Source organism: Callionymus lyra, chromosome 3 (genome assembly GCF_982586985.1).
Source record: "Callionymus lyra chromosome 3, fCalLyr1.hap1.1, whole genome shotgun sequence".
NCBI lineage: Eukaryota > Metazoa > Chordata > Actinopteri > Syngnathiformes > Callionymidae > Callionymus > Callionymus lyra.
In genome coordinates this window covers 23218034-23242203 of record NC_141820.1, presented here as the reverse complement: position 1 = coordinate 23242203, position 24170 = coordinate 23218034, and the positions used below count along the sequence as shown (strand labels likewise).

Genomic DNA, 24170 nt, shown 5'->3' with positions numbered 1-24170 from the left:
GCAAAATAACTCTGAAGCCATTTCCTTCCCTCCCAGAGATTTCAGATTCTTCTGTAGACATTCCTCAAAGTTAGAGAAACGCTCATGAAATAGAAAATGAAAAGACTTTTAAAACAAAGCTCGGCATTTTAAGAGAGAGAGAGAGTGAAAGGATGTGAAGAATTCCTTTAAAAGCATCAACCGTGATCTGGAAGAACTGTTCGCGGATGCCACCCCCGAACTGAAATATCTTAGCATTCATGAGCGCGGCTCAATCTTCATCCTTCTTATCGCCACAGATATTCTTTAGCGGCTTCTGGAGCCGAAACCGACGACGGATCAAATACGAACTCGCGCTAACACGCCCTCTGTGTTCCTTCAGATCCTCCGTCTGCGTCCATCGAAGGATTCGACCACAACTGGTACGTCGGGCGCTCGGACGCCGAGCTGGTCTGCCTGGTGGACGCCAACCCAGCGCCCACCACCATCACGTGGACCTCGTAAGTCCATCTGCGACGTCTCTGATGACGCCTTGATGGGATTGTTGTAGGTTTTGACGCGGCGAGTACAGATGGCAAATTAAGGAAGAGACTGAGCGGCTGGTGACACTCCTGCTGTTTCTCTTGTCGTGATAATCAAGCTCACGCTTGTTGTTTAATTCTTCTTATACCCTTAACAAAATGTTTTCTCTTTCAACCACTTACTCAGGAGAGATGTGAGCTGAATGAAAGACATTTTTTTGAAAGAGCGAGACGAGAATTTTTTTTTAGAAATGTTGTTTTGTTAGAATGAGTGGAATTCAAATTAGAAGTACTTCCTAAGAAAAGAAAGACATCAATTGTTTAACAACATTTTAGTGGTGTTTGTGTGAAGCAGTTTTAACTCGGCACTGACTAGATTAGACTTATCATTTTAAACATTTGTCACTCAAACTAAAAGCAAACGCAAACAACATGGGACAGTGACGCATGTATTTCAGTCCAATAACTCCTGAATGATCGGTGCCATTAAAACACATCTGAATGGTTTCTGAAAGCAGAAAACAAGATATTTTCCAAAGACGGTCAAGCACAAATAGTGGGATGAGTTCACTGAGGGGGAGTGAGAGGGAACAGAGCAAGTAAAAGCTAGAAAATGAGACTAAAGCTAGAAGGTTAGATAGTTAGTGATGTTGTAAGTGTTAGAAACCAGACCAGGCAGCTCCTTGTTCTTAGTCAAACTGAAACTTTACCTGCACAGACTGATAACTTGTCCTTGTAATTGAAGACAATATTAACCAATGATGTCACCGGTTCATCCTTCCAAATGGAAGTTTTTATTTGATTATTTTACGAAAGTACAGATGAGATCTTGAGACGAACAAACTTTCAGGACATCCTGCATGGATTCTCTCCGTCCAGGCGGGTCTGGTTAAAGGAAACCCCTCAATGGAAACAAGTTTTGGTTCCAGAAGTGCTTGTTAAACTAGTGTCATTAACTAGACTTGGACATTTTGTAGTTGTGTTTGTTTATTGCTACACAATCAGCACCACCAGACTCTTGACTCCATTGTTGGCAGTTGGCTTTAATTCTCCATTGGACTAACTTGTAGGCTGAGGAGCGTCATAATAACATGACCAGAACTTAATGTCCAGGAATAAATGATCAGAAATTTGCAAAAGTAGCCCCTTCTCAAGGTGTTTCAAACTTACAGATTGTGGTCTGTTTGCGGCCCATGACATAGTATCCTGCGGCCCAAGTTTTTATCAGTGCGTGCAAAGCACAGGACTCCATTTTTGTTTAATTTAATTTGATTATATAGCTAAAATGGAACAGATTTATAAAATAAAATAACAAACATTTAATTTGATGAAAATGGCCTGATATCACAGCAAATTCACAGCAAAACTTAGTTAAACATTCAACGACGAAACATAAAACAAATGTATCCAAGATGTTTAGCAACAACTGCTAACCTGGGACCTCTGTTCTATTTAAAGAAAATCCAACCAGTGTGTTTCTTCGTCTCAGCGGTCACCATCACGTGGTACGGTGGGCTTGACTCGTGTGCACCTTTCCTCAGGGCGTCGGGTCCGTTACCGGACACGGTGGTGGTGGACGGCAACAAGCTAACGGTGAGGAAAGTGGACGACGCCGTCAACACAACGTTCATCTGCGAGGTGAAAAACAAACACGGCAGCAACAGGCAACAGATCACCACCTTCGTCATCGGTGAGTCCAGTTTTTTATGTGGTCACACGTAGAAGGAGCAGACAGCAACACACACTCACTCACACACACACACTCACACACACACACACACACACACTGCTGGGATCACGGCTGATTTGTGAGCTCTCAATCTTTCTTATTCCTGAAATGTGGTGGAGGCTTTTGATTAAGCGTTGGTACCGCTGCAGGGCTAAATTGCCAGACAAGGATCAACTCCAAAGCTTTCTTACTTCCAATCAGCACCACTTCTTGTGGAGCTGCGGAGTGTGTCCATGGTGTAAATGAAACATATTTTTTTTGAGCCTTTCCCACATTTTTCCACCGGGTTTTAAGTAGGTGTGAGCCAGTTTGCCTGCAGTCACTCCCGCTTATTTTCATTAGACGTTTTTTTGCTTTCCTTGAAATTCTGCTTTGTTGTGAAATTAACTTTTCCTCTGGGAGTCTGAATGGTCTGTTCTTTTCTTCGGTGTTTGATCAGTCACAAGTGCCTGCATCCACTCTTACGCCTCACTGTACAAACACACCCATGTTTCACTTCTGGTCTTGAATCCGTCGTCAAGAAGACCACTCACCATCCGATTCATTAGCATCAGAAAAGCTCGTACCTTCTTCATTGCAATAATGCTTATTTCAATGTTGCACGGCCTCATTTCCGCGTGGTGATAGATTTCTGACTTCCAATTGATTCCCTGTGAATCTTGGTCTCCTGGCTGTCGTGATAACGGCACCAGATGGGTCGGATCCGCCGCGGGATTGAACAGGTTGACGCTAAATCCGGGCGGCCCCGGCTGCACCACGCGTGAAGCAAGGTTTCGCCCAAGTAATCAGAAACCATCTTGAATCGGAATTGGAGAGAATCACCACATATTTTGATGGGATTAAAAGTCTCTGTGTGATTGGATTGAGAGAAGTAAATGATCACATGACTAAGCTGTCGGCGCCTGGACTGCAGAAAACCATCAGATGGCTCATTTTACAACGGCTGCCAAGGTCTTTCCACTCTAAGTGCTACGATGATTGTGTTCATTATGACATCAATCTACCACGGTACTGGGTCTGCTGCTAACAAAAGCTCTGAATAGGCTTTTATTTAATTCATTTTTGTTGTTGTTGGTGCATTGTGTAAGCTGTGCTTCAGCACTGTGTGTTATTCTGACCTGACTGTTCGCTCAAATCTTGAACAAAGAACAGCCCAAGAACTTGCCTGCCAAACGTTTTAGCGCAGAACCAAACACCTTCCAAGGCCGGGTAGATATGAATGGGTGAGCGAATAGAATCGATTATCTCTCGTCACACAACGGAAACACTTGTTAGGTCTGAAATATCAGCGGAAGACAGATCACAATTGTAAATATAGGTGTTGGGAATGATTAAAAATACACATTTTAACATCACTTTTTAGTCATTTGAATAACTTCCCCATTTCTATAAAGTCTTACACAGAATTAACTTATTCATTTTAAATAAAGGTTCTCTACTGTATGTTTTTACAAACAGTATATCTTATATTTTATAATACATTTTTGCATACAGCAGTCTGTTTTCCCCAATGAATTACAACAAGAGAATTTACCATGAAGGATTTGCAAGGCACTGCTAATTTGTGGCCCGTGTCTGGGGATCCAACCCACGACGACCTTGGCGTTGTAAGCTACCACGATCTAACCTGCTGAGCTTAGCGGCCTTATAAAAATCCTGATTTATGTCAGTCCTGCAGTTTTACATACTGTACAATGCCTTGTCTCCTGCATGTGCAGGCTGGTACAAAGTACACAGCAGAGGACATCACCCTCAAGCAGTTTCCATACAATATGAAATACATTTAAATAGTGAATTGATCTATTTATATGGGTAAACATTATAAGGTTTGCAAAATGATTTTGTGAAGTCCACTCTTTCACTATTGCCAAACTAGTTCAGGGGTCAGTCTTTTTTCGAAGAGCTCCACATTTGATGGAGTGAAAAAAGCGTGGGCGAAAAATGAACCAAGAGTTCATCTCACTCAGAGGTTAAAAATAAAAGCTCCTGTTTCATCAACCCTTTCAACACAGCATTTCTTCACGGAAAGGCAAAATACTTTAGGAAATAGCATCGACACTTAGCATTGCTTCACTTTGTGTTACTTCCATTTTACTTGTGTGTCATTTAAAAGTTTTATTTATCCAATTTTTCAAATGTTTGAGGTTGAATAATAGAGATTGCTTAGTGGTGTCAAAATGTGACATTGAAAGGTTTTACATTTTAATTTAAAAAAAAATGTTGGTGATTTCTGCTCAAAGGGCAAGAACTTTGGAATTTTTTTTAAAGCAGAAGAAAAGGCTCCGGTTTCTCAGAATCACCAAAATAAAATGACATTTTCTTCTTCCTACAGTCATTTCAAAACCACCTGTTTTTTGCTCATGCGCACCAAGTGTAGTAGGTCACATCCTTAGGGTCTCATTATCACAAAAATCTGGACATGATGATATTATCGATCATCCAAGACGAATAAAATGGTCCAAAACATGAGTAGTAAAATATTTATTTGTGTTATTCACAAGCTTAGAATGTGTTTTGACAAACTACAGCTGAAGACAGATTCTGTCCTTTTCTCAAGGCGCTCATGAAAAACATCTGCTGACCCTCCTCTAAGAACTAACTACCACTGAATGTTACAACATGAGATGTAACCGAGAAGTCGAGAATTCTTAGAAGCTGTTTCTGGCTCCGCTCTGTGATATAATAAGTGTCACGTACGCTCCGGCTCAACGATGCCTCGGTCCAAACTCTTCTGGCTAATATCCCCGCCGAGGACAGTTAACGACTGTTCTGGTCAGCGGCACATGAGAGCACCGGGCTGTCTGCCGCCGCCGTCGCCTTCTCGTGTCATGACCTCCTCTGCAAACGTCCAGCAGGGTCGCGGCGGTGCGGAGGAAGAAGGGTTGATGAACATGTTTGCGGAGGCAGGGCGAGCGAGAAGGGATCGGGAAATGTGGGTTGGTGGGAGGAGGGAGGGAAAAGGCACGATAGTGAATAACCGAGGTTAGAAGTGAGGTGAGGGATCGAGAGCTTCTCTTCACCACTTTGTTATTTGGACACATTTGTTTCTTTCCAGACAACACCTCCGTAGATACTCTGGTCCTCCTACACTCTGACTCAGTAAACAAACCTGCACAGCAGTGAACATCTGGACGTTCTCTCTCTCTTTTTTTTTTTTTACACCTTTTGAACAAGACTTGACTTGTTGTTGGAGACGAACCAGACACTGTTACAGATTCCAATCATTGAAATTCCTGCCACAGTATAACTGCTGATGCCTATTTGACTGGTCAGTAAACTTAGAGAAACATAATTTAGATATTTATGGGCTGTCCGGAAGTAAGTCTCAAAAGTTCACTGATTCACACACATATGACTAAGGTATGACTCAAAATGTTTTTTTTACTTCAATATGAGGTTAATGTTGCAGTGCATTATGGGAGTAGATTTTCTCAAGTGTGAGTCTTTCAGTACGACTGCCCAAACATAGATGAGTCTCACCTCACCAACGATCACTAGTACTGCTCACACAAGGTCGGATCACAGGGTTAGCAGCCATAGTAAAAACCCACTCTCCAGAAACCTCTCCCCGGTCTTCTTGGAAAATACTGAGGTGTTTCAAGGCCAAGCTCGAGACATCCTTGGTCTGCCAGAGGTCTCTTTTGAAAACGGGTCAAGGTTGGAGGTTTCTTTATTCGTCCCCGAAGGTGAATTTGTTTGCAGAAGGGAATACAGCAGTCTGAGAACATTGAATACACACCAAGAAAACAAACCTCGTGAGTGTATCGGGCGCACTCAATCCACAGGAGAACTAAAAACAAAATCCAGGTCTTTCAAAATCTAGGAGCGGTGATGACTTAAGAACCCAATTGGTCTGTCGCTGTACTGCTTGGTTTTATGCTCTGGGGATCAAAAGCGTCAGAAAGATCAGAGCCTAAGGAACTCTCCAGTAGAATGGTGTTAACCTTTCGCTGGAGCTGTCCAAAAGTAGAGATCAGACAGACTAAGCAGGGGCGACTGACTTTTCTTTTTTTTTTTTACAATCTCAGAATTGTCCTTTTATTTATACCTGTCCACATACTCGACAGGCTGACCCGTGATGATAGTCAGGTTGGGGCTTGTTTCGAAAGTACATGTTTTTTGTTTTTTTTGAACATTGGGAAACAAAAAACGTTTTTCTCACCAAGTACTGGAGTAAGAGCTCTGATTTACTAACTGAACCATGAACAGTTTCAGTGTCTTGCAGCAAACTGATAATAACCATGGCATCCGGAAATTTGAGAATGATGGATATTGTGGAATAAATAATAGGCCATGCCTGTTTTAGTAGATGATACAAAAAGGGTTTCAAACTCACACCTCACCTTGTCTATTCATGAAGATCCGGTTGCATTTCTTGAATTTAATTCTTTCATTTCAAATGTAAAATAGCGTAACCACTCGCAGGAATGATATGGATAATAAATCTTTAAAAAAAGAATGTAAACGTAAATAGGTATTATCACAGGTTATATATACTGTAAGTACTCTGTTTTAATTCCCGCTGACTTTAATGCTACTATTTAATCGAGACTTTTTCAATAAAAAGCAAACATCTCAGTGTTTCTGATTATATAGGTCCTCTCACAGATGAAGCACCCCGAGCATGAAACCTCAGCCTGAACTCCCGTCTCAACCATTAGCATGTGCACGATGCCAAACATACATGGTCCGCTTCCTTGCTGTTAGTGCCAGCTGGATCTCTGGAACGTGGCGAGAGAGAGCGAGCGAGGGAGAGGGAGAGAGAGAGAGAGAGAGAGAGGGCGAGCGACTGATTGGAGTGCTTGAGAATATTAGATGCAGCGAGCGAGAAGATTGCACAACCACTGGTCCGAAGATGAGGCAGAAGGAAAAGCTCTGAGAGTGATGGAGAGAGGGGGAGCGGTGTCGGGGAGAGAGCGCTCCAGAATCTCTCATGACCTCCGGCCTGGTTTCAAAAAGGCGTCGCTGGCAGGACGTTCTGACCCTCTCTCTCTCCGTCCTCTTCCCCTCTTTTTCGCCATCGCTTCATCTTCGCCCATTACGTCCAGTTCTTTCATGGGTCGTCCAGCTGGCTCCGAGCTGGAGGCTGCAGATGCTGCTCAGATGCACTCAAAGTCACTTCTGAGGGGAACCAGCGGAGAAGCATTTCCTGGATGGATCGCTGCAGGCAATACAGCCCCCCATGTAGAAAGGCCAACGTACCAACACACAGATTGAGTCACACACACACACACACAAATTAGAGCATGAACCTCTGCATTAAATAAAAATAATGATTTTGCCCAAGGGTGAAAGCGTTCAAATTTAGATGAAGGTATGTGGAGGTTTTCAAACCTGCACTTGGATCTGCTCTAGTGACCAAGAATATGGAACATTGAATTTAGACTCTATATTCAAATAAAAATTGTGATTTATTTAACTTGGAATACAAGATGCACAAATGCCAACGCTCTCGAATGCACTTAGTAAGTAAAGAATCAAACCTACATGTGTTGTAATGAAACAAGTAACATCTAATTAGGTTCATATTTAATTGCCGGGATTCTGCGTAAACATGCACTTTCTTCTGAGGAGGAGTCCGACTGAATTCATAAACAATTAACGGGTATGATTGCGTCTCTTGTGGTTTCACTCGCCGCTTCTAAGAGTTCCAATCGCGGTGAAAGAAACCCCGCTGCTCGTCTGTTGTTGGAGGTTGAGATGGGCAGCAGTTTGCAATTAATATTTATCAACGCAACTCTCAGAAGAAACGTTTAGTGAAAATATTAATTTAGTTACTGGGAAGATCCAATTTATGTTTCTTTTTAAATTACAAAGCTTCAGGAATGATTTGTTTGGGTTTAATAATCTAGTGTATTGGGATTTTTTTGGATGTTTCCGTAGAAGTTTGAAGGTTGAATAGCAACTTAACCTCACGCTACGACATCACCAGCTTTATTAGAGAGTGCTCAGCTGTTTCCATTGTGTACCCCCTTGTAAATAATGGGAGGCAGGCTTGACCGGCCACGTTCCAAACAAACACTCGCTGCTGATAATCTACGTGTTTGATCTGGAATAACTCCCGAAGTTACTTAACTTGACTGTTTAAACAGATGTTTCAACCTCTTGTAGAAATACATTTTCGGACATGTTTTTAAAGTGCGACGCTCGGCTTTAACCTCCATGTTTGTAGAAGCCTCGTTCTCCTTCGCTGTAATGTAAAATTTGTGTCTTCGTGCCAAAGAACGAGACCTTGGCAGCGAGCTAGAAACTCTTGTCTGACACACTCACTAGCAGCCCGTCTTCCTTGGCGCCCATGAAGTCGCTGCCAAAGAACAGTACAATCCTGAACTCGATGCAGAGATCACAATCCTAACCATAGTGTCTGGGTCTCAGCCAACAGTTCTGACCACCAACAGTACCTACTCTTCTCCTATGGTATTCATAATATTGTTGGTGTGCACCAGCCTTATCTGACAAAAGTAATGAAGGGATGACCTGTTTTTTATTCTTAGATATTTGCACTGAGCAAATATGATTCTGGGAATATTGTCCATTACCTAGTCCTCAGATGACTTCTTCAAAAGCGTGGTGAGAAGGTTTGAACTCTGGGAAATTAAATTGTACTAACCCATGACCGCTTGAAGTGCGTCTCCTGGTATGGAACATTTCATTTGAGTTGACAGGTATTTGAATATGAAGTTTGAACGCAAACTTAGTTTTTCTGAATTATTATTTCAGTTTTGCAAAAATAACTATTCAAAAGAAGGTCAAAGCAACTGAGCTCGATAATCAAAACCACTAATAAAACAACAAATATGAAAGTCGTCCTAGAACTTGAATAGACAAGGTTTTTAGCTTCAGAGACAGTGTATCAGAATCATTAGATGAAGTTACGAGAATTATCTAGATATAGTATTTGACAGTGCTATCATCATGGCCACTTAGGTAATAGGTAGTTAGTGGTGAAACTAAAACACACCTTTTACTAGAACTGTTTATGTCATAATCATCTGAGTTACTAAAGACTGCCACTCTTAAGACAGGGTCGTCGAACCTCATCAACTTCCAACATAGTCCAGGCCGAGGGCTGGAAGAACCGGTTATTAAACATTCTATGTGGCACTCTTTGAAAGGAAAGAACAGTTTGAAGAAAACTCATTATCCGTCTCCCTTTTAATTATTGAGAGCAAGTTTTACTATTTGCGTGGTTAGCAATGAAACGTATTAATCGTCCTCGTGCCTCATTATACACCAAACGCTCGCATTGTTTTTTAATCAAAAACATTCATTCACTTTCTAATCCTTCATTGAGTTGTCTTTAATCTACATTTTTTCAAAGTTTCCAGCTTGAAACTGCACATGGTCAATTGAGTTTTAGAGGAAAATAAAGTATTTAAAGCGAAAACAGGAAACGTAAATGGAGTGAACCTAGGATTTGAGATTTACATGCATTCTTTTAAGATCTACAAGAGCTGCAAGAAAGGACATAAGACTATAACGTGAGAATTGATAATGTGTTGGGAGAAGAGGAAAAGGGTAGACACAGACTATTGATCCCCAAAAAGGGCAGAGCAACTGAGGCAGACAATGCATGAGTGGAAAGAAAAACAGATAAAAACTCCAGGATTTAGGATATAAAGCGTAAAAGACGATCCAGTCGTCGTATATTCTCGAGAACACTATAGAACTTGTTCTTTTACGTGAACAAGATCCGGGATCTCCTCCAACATCTAAGACCCGGCTCCAGATCTTCTCGCATGTCAGACATAAAGCCACAGCTAAACCGAGCCGTCACTGCAGATTTGGAGGTTTCCCGTTGAAAAGTTTCATTTCCACAGAATGTTTGGACGACCTGTCGCTTCTTATCCGATTCAAATACTTCAATTGAACTCGCACTCGTCGTTCGAGGGTCCCAGGGCCTCAAAAGTGCACTTTGTGTTCAGCTTAAGCCCAAAGGAGAACAGCATGAATAATATCTGATGAATTCAATTCAAACTCAGCCGAAGGGGATTCGTTTGAGTCGTTTCACTTCCAAATTAAAACCAATAACTGGAAAAATGACAAACAAACAATCACATTAAGTGGTAATGAAATTAAATCGTCAAACGTTTTTGGCTGCAGATCTCAGTACTCTATTGTCTTCAAACTATTGACGTTACTCACACTTGTGTGTCGCTGTTGTTACCTGCAGCACTTGGTTAAAAAATGTGTTCGCTAATTGCCGAACACGTCTTCAAACGCGCCGCAACAATCAAAGCAAATGATGCTGTTTGTGTTCAAAAATGGAGGCGTTGAACCGCACAAAGAAAACTGAAGAAACTGAAAGTGACTGAAACATTGTATGTTGGATTATCAAGTTGTATAAACAAGTCAGATAAAGTACCTTGATAATCTTTCACTTCGAGGCAGTTTTGTCAGGATGAATCGACAAAAGGAACAATGAACCTTGAAAGTTGATGGTGGGGTAGGTCTTCTTCAAAATGATGTGAGCAAGCTACTTTTGGAATTCCGTTTTCGGAAAGTTCCACGAAAACTTCCATGAGCTTAACTTCTTCTCAGAAGCTTTTCCCAGAGCAGGAAGCGTAGAGCGTTGAGGACGAATGACATTTGAGTTTGACTGACACATGATCATCGAGTCTTGCCCTACGGTGACGGTCATCTTGGTCCATTATCATACCGAGTGGGAAGTTAACACCCAACCCAAAAAGTCAAACATGTTCATATAATTAGCATTAGCTGTTAGATCTTTTGTAGCTCATCCGGGAAATTACTTTTTTCAAGGTATCCTCATTGTTTACTTTGACAGTTGGGAGGCAAGTTTGCCAAAATAAATGATGGTACCAATAAAAAGGGAACATTAAATCAAACAGAATGTATTAAAATATTGACGTTACAAAATAAAGAAAGGCAGAGATAGACATAGGAATAGCATAATTATGATATTATAAAATATATATAAGGTCACATTTAAGCAATATTTAATTTAATGTATTTAATTGAATTACTTTACTTAAATATCAAATTAAACTATTTTGTATAATGCCTTTAAATGTATTTCTAGGGACCAGAAATATTTACTAAAAGAAAAAAGAAAAAGAGAAAATGTAATTAAGATATAAAAAAATAGTATAAAATTGTCATTTTTTACTTCAGTTCAAAGTTTTACTCTCATGACACAGGGGCCAAACTCTGCCGTGCCCAGTGTTCCATAGAAATACATAAAAATGTCCTATAAATCTCCTCAAAACTCTTGCCTGGTTCTTCCCAAAGATGACTCTAAAGAGCCTGTGACATCAGATCAGTCAGTTAAGAGACAAAGCAATATAAAAAAACAAGAAGATCTGCACAAATCCAGAACACCAAGTGAATTATGACTTTTGGCTCTTGGTGTGAGCGTTTTGACAGTGACCAGGAGAAGGGTGTGAGATAAGAGCCGAGGAAACAAACCTGTGGGACGTTATCACCCGGGACGACCAGCAGGGAGACATGAGCACACTGGCACTCATGAGACGCTGCACAGAGACTGATTTGATGTTGCCGGGATTATATCTGGCCTCGGGATCTCCTGGTGGCCGGCGACATCAACCTTCACTTATTTCTCCATCAGTCTCACAGTGTGATGACCTTCCAGTCACCAGATTACATAAACCCAGGAGAGAGAGAGACATTTATTTTTTGTGTGACATTTCCACTGGTGTGTGTGTAACGTTCGGAGGCGAGAGATTTGAGCTTCCCAAGGCTTTCGCTTCAACATGTCTGGAGTTTCTCCACTTAGCTCTGTCTTCTTAACAGGAAAAGGTCTTAGCTTTCAATCTTACTTGGAACTTTGGGCTGCTGCGAAAATCCTCTGCACTACTTTTTTTTTGTGAAGGATTTAATGTCATTAATAATCCTAATCTATAATAATCTGAACGGCCAACTGCTACGGTCGTCGGGACGGTTTTGTGAAGCCGTTTCTTGAAGTCGAGAACAAAGCTTTTCTTTTCCACTTCTGGTTCTGTTGAGGGATCCAAAATAAACAAAGAACGATTCTCATTATTTCTATCCTTTTGTTTACAGTATTCCCACTTATATTCTAAACATAGTTTTTTGAATTAACATACTGCAGATAAAGATGGCCACTGTGTGTGTTTGTGTTATCCTCGCTCAGATACACCTCTCTACAGGCTGCCAAATATAGTCATAATACATGATTCCTCACTGAGCTTTGAGACACTTTCCTTCTCCCGGATTGTGGTTTCTGGGTCAATATTTCCACCTCTTTTGTTAAAGAGTTCCTCGTTTTTGACCCGCGACCTGCAATATGTCTGAAGTCAAGGATCTAGTTTTATACATTTTCATGTAGTTTTGAATTACAAAGTCTGTCTTTCTATGACGTCTGGTAGTTTGAGTATTTGATGTTCTTTGTAATCTGATTCTTACCCCCGGCTCACAACAAACCCAGAAGCGAAGCAAGTTTTCCGCAAGATCCATTCCGCAAGAACAGGATTTAATCAAATATTTTCCGAGTGATCTTGCGGCACCTCTGACGGGATTGTTCAGGCAGGAAACAAGTTATAAAAGTAAAGTTAATCCAGTCAATTTCCAAAAACAAACCACTGTTGGCGGTCAATGAGTTATATGGTGCACCATCATGAGATCAGTGTAGAACACATGCCACGCCACAACTAAACCAAACAAGACCAGACTGTAAGACTTTCTCGTATGTTTGAACACATTACACGTAACGAAGAACAAAAACTTGCGATTAAACTGAGTTACGAAGACGTTTGAGAATGTCGACCTGTTTTGACAAAAACTAGCTTAAGTGAAGACTTTGTAGAATTCAGATTTTGATTGTTGGTTTCTCAGTGTGTGTTCTCATTGAATTCATTTTGAAAGAAATGATTTTGTGCAGATGTTACAACTTCACCGCGCATCCCATCGTTTTCAAACACTTCTGGAAAAATGCACGCCACTCTAAATGAAAGAAGATCTAATTTTAAATGTTGAGTTTTTCTTTCTGTTCTTCATCCGTCTTTCAAACATATTTTTCTTTCCTTCCTCCTCAAGTGATTCCGTTTGAACCACATTTGAAATGTACCAAATGCTGAGTCCTCAAGAACCCTGAGAACAAAACAAACAGATATATAACAAAGTCTTATCTTTCAAATCCTCGTTTCTCAACTTATTTGCCACAGTGGTTGTTGTCGTAGCTTTTCAAAGAGAAGAACAAACATACATCTTTTGTTCTCAAGCTCTCTGTTCCTTCTGTGGAAGCTTCAGTGCTGGCCAATGGATGTTTTTGGGCTCCACGGGTCTGGATGGGGGAACTTTGAAGGCAAATCCCGTCGCCCAGTTAAGCCGGCACACTCCACCCCCGGAGACCAACTCAGCCGGGTATCCCACTTTGTACAAATTGGTTCAGGGCCGTACCTGGAGAATGGATGTGCCGGTCTCATCTGCCGATGTCTGAGGGATTTCTAACTCGTGTTAAATTGGCATCAGGCTTCTCTCTCTCTCTCAGACTTGATTTTGTAACTTCTGAAGAGTTCCAGACATCGAAGTAACAAACGGGCATCGTAAAACTTTAAGCACATTTGCTTAAAGACCCACAAAGAATCATGTGCGTTGTATTAAACTTGGACAAATTCGCTGTCTGCTTGGATAAGGATCTTAATGCGGCGGAGGCTGACTTGACTCAATTTTAAAAGGGGGGTATATGCAGCCTCAGATAAATGATATTCTTCAACTGCTAATAGCAGATAAGAAAGACACAAATGCAATAAAAATAAGAGTCACTTTATATTTATCGGGCCGGGCTTTTAACTTTCCCATTTTCTGGTGTTCTTGTAGCCAATTTGTTGTTTGTCTAATGAACGTTCATTCAGGGTCTGTTTGTTTATTGAACATCATTCTGGGAAATGCTCGGAATAACAATCGTGTGCTCAGAAATATCGGCGGTAAAGAAGCAATTATCTGTGTTGGCCTTTGTGACTCTCCAAAAGCCCCTAATTAAACATTAATGAAAGAAAGGTGCTGTTCTGGCTGAGGAGGGAGTTGGAGTCAATTCTCGCAGTGACTCTGTTAAGTTTATGAAGTAGTTTTTAGGGCAAAAGTACTTTGGGTAAATAACTAGTTTACCAGCTCAGAATGTTTGCACAAACACAAAACAGGGCACACACTGCTTAATAGTGTGTAGACACAAAAACTTCTCTTTAATGGGGACATACTTTCCAAACTTTTAACAAGTAAAAAAAAGGTTTTATTGTAATTCCAGAACATACCATGAGGAGCTGTATCAAGGTTTTCTGGTCGAGAGGAAAAATGTGTTTGTTTGGTTTTTGATTCCCAAAAGCTGATGGTGTGACAAATTGTTGTAGGGACTGATTTGCTTATATTCCCATTTTGTTGTACAAAAGAGGCAAAGCATTGTGGGATTCATCACAGTTCAACTCATAACATGACTTTATATAATTTTGTTCAGTAACTTAATGGTTGCAGAAGCAATAGCTACCTCCAAGAGGTTTGGTCATGTCTCTCTGACTAGGGCTTTTGTATTAACAAGAATCTGACGATACGATATGTATCACGATCCAGGGACAATGATTCAGATATATTGCAATATATTTGTAGTATGGTCAGAGAACTGTCTCCTGGTGTTGCAGAATTTACAGATCACATGACTTTGTATTTGCTTTCATTAAAAAGAAAAAAAAAGTTTAAATATCAGCTTTAAAAGCGGCTGGAGTCGACTGTATCCCCTCATGCTCAGTCATCACGGGCATATTTTTTATCTTTTAATGTTTATTTAGCGGCAGAGAACAGAATGCCTGCTGCCATCCAGGGCTGGAAATTGAATTGCAACAGAAAAATGAACTAACGCAGTATTGCATATTTGCATGTTAATTGTAAAAACTGGAATTGTTTAATTTATGTATTTATTTAGTGATTAATTTACTGTGTGAAAGACTAACAATAATAGTGACCTTGGGGCCAAAATGTATCGCTTTCATCTTCCTTCTGCCAGAGTTTACTCACCTATGAGGGCACTTCTTTTTGTATCATGCGTCAACACAATTTTTTATGTATGCATTACATCTTTCTATATGTAAAAAAAAAAAAAAATTTCATTGTTCGAAGTCGAAAGTATCCAAACACTGTATCGGCATCCACTACAACAACAGCTCCAGTTTTCTAAAGCGCTAAAGGCCAGTTTATTGTTGTCTCACTGATACGGAATGTTACAGGTTATTGTATCATTCTATACTGTAGCCGTCGAGTCTTTCACTGGGTCTCCAAGTTGCTGATGTGTGTTTGGATGCATCATTGTTGAGGGACGATGTGATTACTTAGGGTCACGGGGTCATTTCCAACATTACCAGAAGCCTTGAGCTACGACTTCTCTTCTCCAGAGGCGTCTGTTGAAGAACACGTCGATGATCCGCAGAAGAAGTAGGTGGAGATTTGGATAAGAATCCGCTCGTGCACGCTGCTGGTTCACGACAGACACATAATTAGGATTAGGCTTGTAATTGGCTTAAAAAATGATATACTTGAATAAAGCATGTCTGCGCTGGCTTTAATGGAAAACTGCCTGTGTGGCCTGTGAGCAAATTAGGGGAATTATCGAAGGATATTAGGCCTTTGATTAGCTAGAAATGAACAGAAAACCGAGTTCAATAGGTGATGCGGTGGGTTTGACGTCGACTTCACTCTCCCTAATAGATTGTTTTCCAGGGAGAGACGGAGTTTGTATCACATTTATTTTGGTCCATGAAAGGGGGAGTGGGTGAAATATAGCATGCCCCCTATGGGACTCGAGGTAAGAAGGATTCAGAGGATTAGCGCTTTGTTCAAAAACAATCCCTTTCTCAGTTTTCGCATCCGCGTTCCGCTGTTCTATACTGGATTAGGTTGGATTGAATTTACATCTGGTTTGGTCGCAGTATCATTTTTACTAAAACGTTAAAATGCTGTATGATTTTCCATCAATTCGGCAGCTATAATGCAGTTTCCTCAAGATGATGTTTGCAGTCCTTCAATGGCATATAGTTAAAGTGATAGTTCACCCATAATTCAAACTTCACTCATTTTTTACTCACCCTCATGTCGACTAAAGTTTTGGATTCTTTTCAGAGTAATTTGTTCCTTTATAGAGTTATGAATGTATGTTCATTTTAATGTAAGGAAGTAAGTAATTTTTATTTGTATAGCGCTTTTCCAGACCAGGGTCACAAAGCGCTTAAACAATCAAAACAATATTCAATAAAGTATGTACTTTAAAGGGCAGGATAAAACTGATAACAAACAGGAGTTCCAGAAAATCAAGGAAAAGCCTGAACAATTAGAAACGTTTTAAGATATTTCTTGAAGGAGTCAGTAGATCCATCAAGCGAATGTAGCGACTAGAGCTTAGTGGATGAACTCCGTCCAAAAATACAAACTTAAAAACATCCTAATACTTCCATACTGGTCGTCTGTAACGTTTTCAATTGAAGCCTCTGCAAAAAGAATTGATCCGGAACAAAATAAAACAAGTCTATAATTAACGCATGTTGTAGTAGACCTTTAAAGAGCAGTAACGATACAAACCAGAAGTACTCCGGATAATTTGGCTCGCAATATTCACCTGGATGACTTTAGGAGTACCTCCGTTGTTATTCTTTAAACATCTGCCACAAACAAGCGTAAAATATTTACGGAACAATTGATCTCGTTGAGGCTTCAATACAAGATGGACATTACAGACGAACATTATGGAGGTATTTGGATGTTTTTAAGTGTATTTTCATCCCTGGGATTATTAAAATGAACAGAAAAATGTGTCCGTAACTCTAAAAAGCAACAGAATACTCTGAAAATAATCCCAACCCTTAAGGGTGGAGTAGAAAATTAGTTGAATTTTTGTGGTGGAATTTCACTTTAAGTACATCAAATTTTATCATTTAATGCATTTCGATATGATTATATAGTTAACATGGATTAGGTAAATATGAAACATAAATTCAAACAAAAAAGGCCTGATTTAACTGTTAAACAACACAAAACATTACAAATATAAATACGAAAAAATAGTTAAATAAAAGGTAAAACCCAACCTGCGTCCCGGCCTTGACGAGAATGTACGTTGACCAGTTGAATTTGACACGCCTGCTTTAGAAAGACAAAAGACAAAACAGTAATCATCGTTTGCTCACTACGAACACTGTACTTGTTGAACTACTTTCCCCCGTGAGAAACGTAACAGCCAGTGATTTGACTTTCTGACCAGCAGATAAGAGAGACACACACTCTCTATATCTTAATTACTTCACTACCATTGTCACAGTAGGGTATCATCAACCAGATGTGTTGACATGTGCTTCTGAATGAACGGTCTTTGGCCATCGGCGATAGAAAAAAGTTGAGTTTAGAGGTGATGAATGTGGAAGGCCAACTTTAAGAATTTAATCATCCTTCTGCTGCGCAAATACTAAATGAAATCAGAAGCAATCATACTCTGTCGTGCTGAGCCGCTGCCTGAAGCCTCGGATATGTCATGTGCACAGTCCACTTTAAAATTCAAATCACTCCGTGATGGAGCTGGTTACTTCAATTAACGGAGTGTGGGATCGTTTTTCACTGTCAGACCTGAAAATACTTTACTTAAATGACGACAGCTGGATTAAAAACACAAAAGAAAAATATGTTTAGGTTTCAACTAGTTATATTATTTAGTAACTTTATTATGTTTCTCCATCATTGCTAACATCCTCGCTGTCGTCTCTCTCTGTGTGCTGCAGCCTGGAGCTCCTTCACCTCATCCATTGTCAGTTCCTTCTCTTTCCTTCAGTGCACATCTTCCACTCTTTCTCGACGCTGTCTTTAGCACTCACTTTCTTTAGACCCACAAGAGCACAATGACACGCGACTTGTCACAAAAAAAAACCCTTACGATAGGTGTTGGAAAATGTATATACGGATATTAAACCAATGTTTTTTTGTCCTTGGTACTGTATCGATATTCGAGAGCACAGTATCGTTTGTTTGTTTTTTGGCTTCAAATCATATCTTATTTTTTACCATGGTTCTTTAACTGTTTAAAAAGTGTATTCAAATCAAAATATTTCGGTTTATTTATAAATGATTAAATAACATTCAAATGTTCACAGCATTTGTTCATTCTTGGGTTGCAATTAAACTCTGGCCACTAGATGGCCTCAGTCATTACTTAGTCCGCCGCTAAAGGAACAATGCAGATCTCATTCCTGATGAGGACGAGAGGATACAGTCGACTCCAGCAGCTTTTCGTAGTTTAGTGCGTCACGTGAAAGTAGTCACGATTTTGTAAATAGTAATGGTCTGTAAATTCTGCAACACCAGAGTCAAATATTCGACAATACTACAAATATATCCTTATTACTACAGTATCGCTATATATGGTATCATTGTTCCTGTATCGCGGTTTGTATCATATTGTCAGGTTCTTGCCAATACACACCCTTAATGATCACCCAGAACCCCTTTCAAAGCTTGTTTAATTGAAATATTTATGTCAATAAAGATATAGATTGATAGATTGATAAATACGCTCATTTTAAACACTAAAGCAATAAAACCTGATTCCCGAATAAAAAAGTAAAACAAGTTAAGTTAAACCGCAGTATCAGACACTCTCTACTGACTAGTGAATAACAAATGTGATCTTTAGTAACTCAACCCCAAGTAAAGTTTGAAAAACAAAAGAAAGTGTTGGTGTGTTAAATATTTAGGCATAGTGTCGCTCATCTCTCGGTAACTCTCATCGCTCTCGTTCAAAGTCAGCAGACTGTTAATAAATCATTCAACAACAAGGTTTCTTTTCAGCGCAGTGGCCACGTTTCAGAGGCTGGACGATCAAATTGGTGCTACGAAAGAGAGCACTGGGGGTTTGTCACAAAATTGACATTGTCTGGTTTAAAAATGAACATGTTTCGCGGAACAAAAGGCTCCCTGTGGTCGATTCCGCGCTTGGATTGGAATAATGATAAAAAAGGCCTCTGGTCAATTTATGCTTTGAGCCGTATAATATCCATTAAATCAAAGTAAAGCTGAATAAAGGGCAGCGAAAAATGAGACACAGCTTTCTTTTTCCACAGTGGGAAAGATCTATATTGCCTTTTGTGTGTTGAATGGATGTAATTGAGTGGCTTGCCGGGTGTGGGTCACTATTCTTAATGGATTTTTAAGCCGACGCCATTTTATTTTCTCAGCCAACATGGGGAATAAAGTGATATCGAAGGGTCTTGCAAGAGGAGAGCAGGCATCATTGAACCTATTAAAGGCCAGAAGTGATTTCTAGATGAAGCTGAATAGTTTGTTGGACTTTCCTGGTAGCAGTTTTAAGTAAAATGATAGTTCAGGTCAGTAAAACGTGTTGTGACCTCATGTTAGTGTTGATTTTCAGGTAAGGTATCTGACTTAACGTTTTTACTCAAACAAAGAATACAAATCAGATCTGGTCACACGTTTTACTTGTACAAGTGAGAAAAGAAAAGCAGAGTTTGTCTGAATTCTTTCTGAAGCACAGAGCTGTTAGTTCGCTGTTATATCTTCATCGCAGTTTGACAATCGGTTCATTACAGTTCTTTTGTGTTTCAACCAAACAGTGACATGAACAAGTTAATCTTAACAAAGACATCAACATTCCCCTCCTTCCTCCCCACAAACAAGCAGTTATAAGATTATAATCAGTGAGCGAATATTTTATTTGTGGTTAATGACATTTAAATAACCAACTTTAGCTCAAATCATGTAAGTGTGACAATTTGGTTAGATTTTTAATCTCCCACACTTAGTGATGTGTTTATTTAAGTGTCTCTTAAATTCATCTTGGCCAATCATTGTACTAGAATCTTAAATGTTGTTACCATAACCAGACCCACTCTGCTGTGATTGGTCAAGCATCAAGGTTTGTCACCGCATGTCATCGATCCCAGAAGTCTTCTCCTCCGAGGGATTTGTGTATAAACAAAGCTGTGTGTGGTTACAGCTGGCTGGAGGAGGAGTGAAGCCATTATTATGTAATAATGGACTCCGCTCTTGTAACCTCTCGTTCGCTCAGATTTCAGAGGGGGGAGAACTTTATAAAGTATGAGTTCAAAACATGATCATGATGAGAGACTTCATCCTGGAGAGGAAAACTTCAACATTTGAAACATGTGAGTCAGGAGAGTTGGGTTTTTACATTAGTTGACCTTTAAATGTACAGATATTTTCTTACACCTCTTATCAGTTGTGCCAAATATTGAAACCAGTAAATATGCAGTTATTTAAAGTAGCTGTTGAGAGGTTGTGTGTTTGTAAGATAGATCCCTCCATATGTAGATTCTAGAGCTCAGCTGTCTGTCAGAGACTCAAACCGAAGCCCAAGAGAGAGCGACTGTTTGAGGGAGTCTCCTGGGATGTTCCGGCTGAGCATCTGCTGAAGAGACTCTGCTCCGGCTTCATAAGCATATTCAGAATCTCCGGTCAGAGCTTGTTTTTTCCAGAGATGGAATGTGTGAATTGTGCCCCTCGACGACCCTTGAACTCGCAATTCAATTTCCTAAGGAGCCACGTAACATACTGCAGCCGCTGTGAGAGTCAAAGCCTTAATATGATGGGAACACGATCTTTATTTGAATAACAAATATCTCAATTGGTTAAAATATGTATATAAATATTTCAAAACTACATCATTATAATAAATAAATAAAAATGCGTGTTAACAGTTTGGAAAATTATTTAGTTTTATAAATGTATAGTCGTGGACTGGATTGATCTGTTGGCTGAGCTTTCATTTTGGATGTTGTGCGATGTGTGTTGGTCTCATTAGAGAGACTGCTGGTTGTGTAGTCCCACTGACCGCTTCGGTGTCTTTCAATTATCCAGCAGGGTTTGTTCGGGGTCAGACTGCTATCAGCACTGCTAATCCACTCTCCATTGATCAATAAGCGGATCAGGAGGAGCAGGTCTGGCGGGTCAGGAGGGTCTGACCAGAGCTGGAGTGCTACATGATGAGTTAGAAGAGAGTGGAGGAGAAAAAGAGTGAGATTGATGAAGACTTCCAGTGAAGTATCTGATCTCGTGATTTACAACACGGAGGGTTTCACAGTAGTTTTTTTCCATCCATCACAATATCCATTCATCAGCCGGCAACTTGCCGCACACACACCCTTGTAACGTCGCCCGGCTTTCATTTATTAGCTCCTCAAAGTACTTTTCACTCCGTGCCTGAATCTCAGGTGTCAAACTCGCAGGTTAAAAAAGATAAAATACCGTCAACGTCCCTTGACCTTCTTTTCTGACCGTATTGCAGCAGCAATTTCTCTCTGCACCGTTTTTAGAGTTTGGCCGCCTGAGGACGTCAACAGTGCTTTTTTTATGGACGATGTGGTGCTGCTCGCTCACTAAGTCTCCGACTTGCAGCTCTCGCTGGAAAGATTGGCAGATAAAAAAACACTTCTTGAAATCTTAGACCATGGTATCTGTTGGGGAAAAAGGCTTGCAGGGATGTGGAAGTCTCTATCACACGTCTGTGACCAGATTTCATCATCATCATGACTACTCTGTTGGTCTGTCATGGTGATGAAAGAGCTGAGCCAAGAGGCAACCCTTGTGATGTACCGGTCACAATTGTTGTTTAAGACATTTACAGCCACATTATACAATGAAATTTGCACTTCGTCATGGCAACAGTATCCACCAACTTCCGCTGTAACATCATGAGCCCACTGTCCCGTCGCTCTTGGCTTCTTTGACGTGTTCATGAGTCTGGCCTAGAAGTTGAAACTGATTTTTTGATGAAACTCCTGACAAAATGTCCGATAAGCCAGACTTGTTGAGGAACACTTGAGGCCTGGGGAAAGCAGATCCGGCCCCGTTGAGCCATTTTAGTGGTAGTTTAATGGCCAAATTAGTAAAAAAAAAAGTCAGTAGAGATCAATGTTGACGTTGATAAAATGACTTCAGAAGATGCTAGTGTTTAAGATGAGCTAAGAAAGAAGAAGAAGAATGAAGATTTTGGTCTTTTGTGCGATTGAGTTTGACCCAACTTTTGTAGAAGATCGAAAACACATTATAAGATTCTACCTGCATCGTCGTTGTTCTTTCACAACCAAATCAGAGAGATATTTCAGTTGATATTGCGTAATCTGACCAGGCCATTCTAGTTAAAGTTAGTCATTCAGGAGAGACTCAAAGTTAACATTGCCTTTGCCAAAGCCTTGCAAGGTTTCAACTTTGGACACCTTTGTCGAGTACAGTATGTGCAAATAGCAGAGTAATGTAGGCTTCTTTGCTCCATCTGCTGCCCCTGTGACCTGACTTTAGATGAGTTTTATGAGGTGGATGGGTGGATGGATGGATGTCACAACTGTAATAAAAGCCAAATCAGTTGCAGTGCATTATAGAAGTTGAAGTAGGATCGGTGGAACCGGCCTGACATTTACGAGAGACATCAGGAAAGTACATTAAAATGAAGTTATATTCTGCAACATCAGCTTTTTAGTCCACACCTTGAACTGATTATGATGATCTTCACCCGTCCAGGATCACATCGCTGGTTGGCTGAACGCGAAAAGCCACAAACATGCAGCTACATATTGTAACAAAATCCTTCAATAATCTCAGAGGAGCTCACTTTACTCCTGAGCTCTGCGGTGCGGTTTTGTCCGAGACGAAGGGTTAAGTACACAATTATATGAAGGTGGTTACTTTATAGGTCATTACCAAGGAAATCAGTGTTTCTCAAAGTGGAACTAACTGGAAACAGTCCTAAAAGTCCAATTTTTTTTCCATTCTCTGCCAAATGCTGTTTTTCTTGAAGGCCCTTAAACTGTTCCCTCTATCGCCCGCCTTCTCGAATTTCCTGGAAATGAATCATTAAAACCACAAAGCAGGCCATTTAAGAAACACGGTCAGATGAATAAGTGTCGTGGGAGTGAGAGAGAGTGTGTGATGGATGGAGTGAGAGTGGACGGAGGAGGGAGAGGAACGGTATGGGGTGGGGTTGATCCTGACTCATCTGGATCTGTTGATCGCTATCAGCCGCCGAGGTCTGGATCCCATCAGCTCCTGAATTCAGCCAATGGGAACAAGTATTAAAACAATGTTGCGCAACTGCGAAAACACAGCGTCAACTTACAAATTCCAGTCCAGGACTTTAAGATGAATCCAGTTGAAGAGCAGGGAGTGAACTTCACTGCTTAAAAGCCCTGATTCATGTTCACCCGGAACATTCTTAGTATTGTGTTAACTCCCCCTGGAGGACAGTGTCGCTGTTAAAGTTGGTTTACTGCTCTCCGCCTGCACGGGTTTGAAAACACTGGCTTATTTCCACGTTGGATTCAGGAGCTACCGAACGTCAGCGTGAAATATGTGCACTGAATAATGAATGAGTTTTCACCTGCACCCAGAAACCAACGGAAGGATTGGAATTGTTCCTGCTCAGCTATTCACACGATTGTGTTGAGCATTAGGTGACAACACGTCCTGGTCGTTTGCGACTGTTCTTCTCAGGGCTTCTTTGATTATTGTGACGAAATGATTATAGCACATTCTGGTCATTTTTGTCGAGGTTTTTTACCCTCCATCCAAAGCAACAACCCACAATTCAAATATTCTGTGTCTGTCCTGTCAAAGGAAGGAGAGACCAATGAGACATCTCAGCACCTATTTAGACTTCAATTAAACTGACAGACGTGCTCTTCCTTTCCGGTCATTTCCCATCAGGGGTCTCCACAGAATGTTAAACCCAGCTTCTCCCTAGATATACTTATCAACATTCATCATGTCCATGGATCTTGTTTTGCTGATATCTCCCCAACAGAGTGGCATCAACACAGAGTCAAGTTCTTTGCAAAATAAAAAAATATAAAGGTTTTAAATGTAGGGGGTATTGAGGGCGTACCGTTTGGTGGTCTCAGAATTGGGTCACTGCATTTTGCTGATGACATAGTGCTGTTGGCTTCAACGGG

The 24170-nt window shown here is 40.5% G+C and overlaps 1 protein-coding gene across 2 annotated transcripts in view; it reads left to right on the top strand.

Annotated features, from left to right (window-relative positions):
* Nucleotides 1–24170, top strand: part of pvrl2l (PVR cell adhesion molecule related 2 like) — a 279887-nt gene that overhangs the window by 124050 nt on the left and 131667 nt on the right. For both annotated transcript variants that reach the window (XM_087787137.1, XM_087787136.1), the window contains exons 5-6: nucleotides 362–479; nucleotides 2042–2190. In XM_087787137.1, the coding sequence (XP_087643263.1) occupies nucleotides 362–479; nucleotides 2042–2190 (267 nt within the window). The remainder of the gene's footprint in view (nucleotides 1–361; nucleotides 480–2041; nucleotides 2191–24170) is intronic.